This window comes from Cicer arietinum, chromosome 4, assembly GCF_000331145.2.
Source record: "Cicer arietinum cultivar CDC Frontier isolate Library 1 chromosome 4, Cicar.CDCFrontier_v2.0, whole genome shotgun sequence".
Lineage (NCBI taxonomy): Eukaryota > Viridiplantae > Streptophyta > Magnoliopsida > Fabales > Fabaceae > Cicer > Cicer arietinum.
Window position 1 is genome coordinate 20,476,895 of NC_021163.2, and position 6,652 is coordinate 20,483,546.

A 6,652-nucleotide genomic window follows, 5' to 3' on the forward strand; every position below is an offset into this window, starting at 1 on the left:
CATCAACTATTTTCAATTACTGTTTTTACTTATAGTTGATTCCGGAGAGAGTACTTTTGCACAGCTGATGCACCAATAAATTATCATCATAGTCTTTCATGATGTGTATTATATTTAGCAATATGTTGGTTGGTGGTTTCTTTCCAACATTTTCTCGAGTCTAACAAAGAGGATCTAATCATGTGAACCAAAAAAAAAAAAAACAGAATGCATTGCGTGTGTATTTTGATGATATGTCATATGTGACAAGTAGTCCCTAGTGACATGTAACTGTTTAGCATCATTAATTAATTAACAAGCTACATCAAAATAAGTTCAAAGAAAAATAACTATACACTTGTAAGCCACTAGTGAATTAATTATCTTCTACTTCAATCAAGTCAAAACATTATACTTTTCACATGGAGGAAACTAAGGTTATAATAAACTAGCCAAATTACAAGCTTCCAGCAAGCAGCTAGCAAGATAGAACAACAAGTCACATTAATTATTTCACTCTACAACAGTCCTATTACACTACAGCAATTAAATACTACCAAAACATAAATTTCCAACAACTGTGATTGATTGATTAAATACATATCATGATTCACAGTAAGTTTGGCAAAATTACAATAACATGACACCATGATTTTATTGGAGCTCCAAAATGTAGTTTCCACTAAAATAAATGTCACACTGTGATTATGATTCTTCTATCAAATTCACTGTGAATCCAAACATGCATAAAATCAAACAGTTGGTTTGCGATGGAATCCAGTACCAGGATCATCATCATTATCACAAGGGAATACCTCGAGTCCAGTGACAACGGCATCGCGTGGACCACGGCGGCACCTCAGTTGCATTTCCTGCACGGCGTCGGGGCTACCGGAGAACAGAGCCTCCACAGAACCATCCCTCCGGTTTCGAACCCATCCATTTAGCCCTAACTCCTTCGCATTATCCACTGTCCAGTTTCTGTACCATACACCTTGCACCCTCCCCTTTATCACCACCTTCTCCTACAAAAAATAAAAAATAAAAAATTATTCAACGTAAATTAATTAATAAAATAAATTTCAATCAATTTGCATCTGCGCAATACGCACCGTCTTGATCGTAGAGGAATCTTGAGGACTCGCCATAGCGGAAAGTGTACGTGGAAGAGGAAATTGAAGAGAAGAGGTGTTACTGCTACAGTTAGAATTATAGTAACCGAAATGGAAGATTCTAGAAGCAGTTTTATTTGCAATAGAATTGTTCCAATACGCGATGAATCTCGGTCGCGTGTGAATCATCATCCTTCTAATAGTGGTTGACGCAAATGCGATTGCCATGGATTAAATTAAACTGAACCAGTGACCGATCCGATAGTAGTATATTTTTTTTTTGGTTGAAGAGTATTGGACTTGGGCCAAGAAAGGCCCAAAGTTATTTATATTGGACTTTCTGAGCCCAATCTAAACGAGGGTGAAATGGCGAGGAAGTTTGTTTTGAGGGTATTTGTGTCGGCGAAACACATGACGGCGAATGTGGTGGATTGGAACGAGAGGAGGGTGGTGGCGAGTGCATCCACCGTGGAGCAATCGATAAGAGACGCGTTCGATTGGGGGAGGAACTGTAACGCGAAGGCGGCGGCGTCATTGGGGGAGGTGTTGGCCATGCGGCTGAAGACGGAGGAGCCGGAGATTGGACTGGGAGGTGGGGTCCACATGGATGTTGAGAAGGAGATTGAGAAGAAGAGTATGGACAGTGGGCCTGAAGTGTGGGCCGTTGTTAAGGCTTTGAGGAATAGAGGAGTTAAGGTCTTCGTTCACAATGAGGACAGTGTAGTAAGTTCGAAATCGTAAATTCATTTTCCATTTTCTGGTCTATATGCTTTAAAATTAATTATATTAATGTTATAGTAATATTTAAATATTTTTAATTAATCAAGTGTGTATTAGTACAGTTGTTTGGCCAAGTTTATTGGGTTGAGAAGACTTGTAAATTAGGCATTATTAGGCTAGGAGGAAAACTAACTAGGGAAGCTCAAACCTTATGCAAAGGTTGATGATGTATAGGTTATTACTTTTAATGGCTTTAATTACTATATAACCCCAAAAACTATGTCAAAGTTTTGAGTGACTGTATCAGTTGTGCATTGTCTCATTGTTGAGATCTCCTACTTGTGTTTATGTTGCTTTTATGAGTTCTTTTTATCTAATGTGATTTATGGATGTGTTTATAATTGCCATGGAATGATAAGTCACTTGCAAGTTGCAAAATAAATGTGCGTTACAACTTACAGCTACACCAATTGACAACAAAATATTCAATACGCGAATGGCATTTACCTGATATTTTATGTTCTAAAGCATTTAGAGGCCTTTATTATCACGATGCATTTAGAACCCTTTGTTATCAGTAAAGTAAATTGGTATATCTTATGTTCATAAATTCTGTTATGATACTTTTTCACTTACAGTGATACTTGATTGGTTTGTTTGTGCTTTGTAAATTGAGCAGCTAATGGTTTGTAGATAGTAGATGTGCACTTCTCAAATCTATCTTCACTGCATGAACAAGTTACTGATCAATTGTTGTTCTAAATATATCGGAATAGATAATACTCTGGTCTCAAAATATGAGTAAAAATAGTTAAGTAATTAACCTAATTTTGCTTATATCTGAAATCAGATGGAGTGATTAATTAGGTTGAGCAAATGGGTATGTTATATACCAAAGGTTCCCTTTCAAATTGTTGAGTTATAGATGGCAAGATTAAAAAAAAATTAATCTGAATCACAATTGTTGCAGTCATCGGAAAATAACATTAAAGTTTTCATTAAATGATAGAAGAATTATTTTTATTAAGAGATCATGAGTTTCATATCAGAAAATTGATAACAAGTTTTTCTTTTAAAAAAAATAATTTTGAATTTGTTCAACATAAAATATGGTTCGGTGGTTTGGTTTATAGAGTAGTTGGTTTATTCAATTTGATTTCATATTGAACAGTTTAGTTTATAGAGTAGTTGGTTTATTCAATTTGTTTTCATATTGAACAGTTTAGTTCGTGCATAACTAGTTTTGTTGAAGAAACCAAGGAAGAAATAAATAAATGAAGAATTTTTAAGGGTTTGTTTTTATTCATAATACAAAAATCTTCCTATTTTGGAGAAGTCAAAAATTGTATTGAAGAAGAATTTTAGAGAACTTACATAAATTCCTCAAATCATTTCTATGTAGTGGTTTTTCTTCTTCTTAATTTGACGAATAATTCTATTAGTCTTATGCCTAAGACTTTTATTTCTCAACTAGTCATTGAATCTATATGTTAAGAAGCACAAAAACTATGAACAAGCTTAACAAACTCGGTAACTAAAAGCTTAAAGGGGAAAAGCTTAAAAAATGGGGAGTGTTGAGTATTGTGGGAAGCAATTATGTGGATATAGGTAGTTAGCCCCATAGTACAGATATGTTTTTCTTTCTTTTTTTTTTAAAAAAAAAAAATATATGTTTTTCTTTCTAAGTTATGCTCAATTTACGGGTTTTGTACTGTGCACCCCCACCACTTTACCTCCCACCCTCAAAAATTTTTAAAGACAATTTTGCCTTTGTTTAATTTGTACAAAATCAGGGAAAAATTTACCATTCCAATTTCCCACCCCCAATTTCGAATATTATAAAAAATTTCTTAACTTTCGAAATAATATCAAATAAGTATTTTGATTTATTCAAAAAATTTGTGAAATTGAAAATTTTCGAAATGTAATTATGCAGAAAAAATTACTAATTTCGAAAGTTCAGAAAAATATCAAACTTTCGAAATGAAATATTCCAGAAATTTTCGAAATTTTTGAAGTGTATTTTTCCAGAAAGCTTCGAAAGCTTAGATGAATTTGAAACTTCCGAAGCACATATACTTCGAAAATTTCAAACCTTCGAAGTAATTCCTTTTCGAAAGTTTCAGAAGTTTCGAAACTTTCAATTTTTTTTTTAAAATTACTTAAACTTCCAAAATTTGATATCAAATTTATTACCATTAATTTATTACTATAAATTTATTATTATAAATTTTTTATTATTTATTACTATTAATTTATTACTATTTACTACTAATAAAAAATTTTACATTTCGAACTTTTTCCATCAATCAAAACTTCCAAAACTGACTTGTTTCAAAAATATGAAACTTTCGAAATTGTTGCATTTCGAATATTTGCAAATGTTCGAATATTGTGTTTCGACTATTTCAAATTAAACAAAAGTTTGGAATGTTTTTATGAATTCTGGAAAAAAACCTGTTTCGAAGATTTAGAATTCATCCAAACTCTCGAAATTTTGAATGAATTCTGGAAAATCGTGTTTCGAATATTTTAAATTTATCCAAATTTTCGAATTCCTCTAAAAATTAAAGTTTCGAAACTTTCATGTTTAACCAAAGTTTCGAAAATGTCAATAAATATTACTTTTTAATATTTCGAATGTTTAAAATTATCAATTCATATGGTATACATTGTAACTTTTGAAGGGGGGTGTGTGGAATGGAGTGGTAATTTTTTTTTTTATTGTTTTATCCAATTATAAAAAAGGGCAATATAGTCTTTTTCATTAGAATGGAGGGTGGGAGGAATAAGTAGGAGGGTGCACAGTACAAAAACTCTCAATTTACTAATCTTCATAGTCTAAGATGTCAGGCCCAATAGATGTACGAATGATCAGAAGTGGCTTGGTATAACCTAAATTCACTTGTTAGAAAGTTGGCTTTTGTACCCCTCAATTAATCCTGTATCCCCTCATTTAAAAATTTTATTTTTAAATGTCCAAACTACCCTTGATAAAACTGTAAAAATTTAAAAGAATTTTTTTTACCGAAAATTTCATTTAGTTATAAATGAATACCGAAAATTTCAAAATGAATGAAATTTGTGGTAGTTATAAATGAATACCGGAAATTTTATTTTTGAAATTTCCGTAGTTATAAATGAAAAAATGTTGTTTACCGGAAATTTCAGAATGAATGAAATTTTCGGTAGTTATAAATGAATACCGGAAATTTCAGAATGAATGAAATTTCCAGTAGTTATAAATGAATACCGAAAATTTCATTTTTAAAATTTCCGGTAGTTATAAATGAATACCGAATATTATTTATAAATTAATTAATAAAATAAATTATATTAATAATAATAAAATTAATAATAATAATAAAGTAAAGTAAATTATATTATTAAAACTTTATATATTTTTTAAATATTTTTATTATTATTTTTTAATTATATTAACAATATTTTATTAATTTTTTTATTAGATCGGAATAAAAATAGGAGAGAGTTGTTAAAAAAATAAGTTGTTATTTTATAAAATATTCGCAATAAAAATAGGAGTGAGTTGTTAAGAAAATATGTTGTTATTTTATAGGCAAAATATTAGGGACACGTTTTGTTTGTGGCACATTTAGTCAACCATTTGATTTTAGGATCAATGTTTGTGGCAAAATATTAGGGACACGTTTTGTTTATGGCAAAATATTAGGGATACGTTTTGTTTGTGGCAAAATTTTAGGATGTATTTTAATAAAATAATTTACTTTACTTTATTATTATTATTACTTTTATTATTATTATTAATATAATTTATTTTATTAATTAATTTATAAATAATATTCGGTATTCATTTATAACTACCGGAAATATCAAAAATGAAATTTCCGGTATTCATTTATAACTACCGGAAATTTCAAAATGAAATTTCCGAACTACCGGAAATTTCAAAATGAAATTTCCGAACTACCGGAAATTTCATTCATTCTGAAATTTCCGGTAAAAAAAATTCTTTTACATTTTTACAGAAAGGGTAGTTTGGACATTTAAAAATAAAATTTTTAAATGAGGGGTACATGATTAATTGAGGGGGTACAAAAGCCAACTTTCCACTTGTTATGGCCCAAACCCAAATCTAGTGGCAACCTGTAATTATTTTTGCCCATGCTTCATATGGATCATCTTCATACTTAAGCCCCTTTTGGTTGTGATAGTTGGCTTTTGTACCCCTCAATTTATCTTATACCTCTCATTTAAAAAATTTATGTTTAAAATGTTCAAACTACCCTTAATAAAACTGTGAAAATTTAAAAGAATTTTTTTTACCGGAAATTTCATGATAAATGAAATTTCCGGTAGTTATAAATGAAAGAATTTTTTTACCGGAAATTTTAGGATGAATGAAATTTCCGGCAATTATAAATGAAATTTCCGGTAGTTATAAATGAATGTTTTTTACCGGAAATTTCATGTTAGTTATAAATGAAAAAAATTGTTTACCGAAAATTTCAGGATGAATGAAAATTCCGGTAGTTATAAATGAAACAATTTTTTTACCGGAAATTTTAGAATGAATGAAATTTCCGGTAGTTATAAAAGAAATTTTAGAATGAATGAAATTTCTAGCAGTTATCATTATTATTATTTTTATTAATTTTTATTTATAAAAAAATTATTATAATATAACAAGTTGTTTGTTTTGACTCATCTATTTAACCGTATTTTTTTACTCTAATTTAATGTATTTTATTTTATTTTAATAATAAAATTTTGATTTTTTAATTATTTTTAATTTATTTAAAAAATCAAAATACTATTAATAAAAAAAATTAAATTGAAGAAAAAAAAATACATCAAATGGT

General features: G+C 29.5%; 2 protein-coding genes across 2 annotated transcripts; one reads left to right on the forward strand and one right to left on the reverse strand.

Moving 5' to 3' along the window:
• Positions 1 to 351: 351 nt before the first annotated feature.
• Positions 352 to 1,319, reverse strand: LOC101512723 (uncharacterized). The gene is made up of 2 exons (XM_012714860.3): positions 1,092 to 1,319; positions 352 to 1,004 (listed from the first exon to the last, which is right to left on the reverse strand). Exons 1-2 carry the CDS (start codon positions 1,317 to 1,319, stop codon positions 732 to 734), a joined length of 501 nt encoding a protein of 166 aa, XP_012570314.1. The 3' UTR covers positions 352 to 731.
• Positions 1,320 to 1,457: 138 nt separating this feature from the next.
• On the forward strand, positions 1,458 to 2,035 carry LOC105851913 (uncharacterized). The gene is made up of 2 exons (XM_027333558.1): positions 1,458 to 1,814; positions 1,934 to 2,035. The coding sequence occupies exons 1-2, from the start codon at positions 1,458 to 1,460 to the stop codon at positions 2,033 to 2,035; spliced, it is 459 nt and encodes a 152-aa protein (XP_027189359.1).
• The last annotated feature ends 4,617 nt before the right edge of the window (positions 2,036 to 6,652 follow it).

Excerpts from the sequence above, each read along its gene's own strand:
- LOC101512723 (XM_012714860.3), bottom strand. The coding sequence starts at position 1,319 with ATGGCAATCGCATTTGCGTCAACCACTATTAGAAGGATGATGATTCAC. Across the intron at positions 1,005-1,091 it reads ATTCCTCTACGATCAAGACG|GAGAAGGTGGTGATAAAGGG; the intron begins GTGCGTATTGCG and ends TATTTTTTGTAG.
- LOC105851913 (XM_027333558.1), top strand. The coding sequence starts at position 1,458 with ATGGCGAGGAAGTTTGTTTTGAGGGTATTTGTGTCGGCGAAACACATG. Across the intron at positions 1,815-1,933 it reads TTCACAATGAGGACAGTGTA|TTGTTTGGCCAAGTTTATTG; the intron begins GTAAGTTCGAAA and ends GTATTAGTACAG.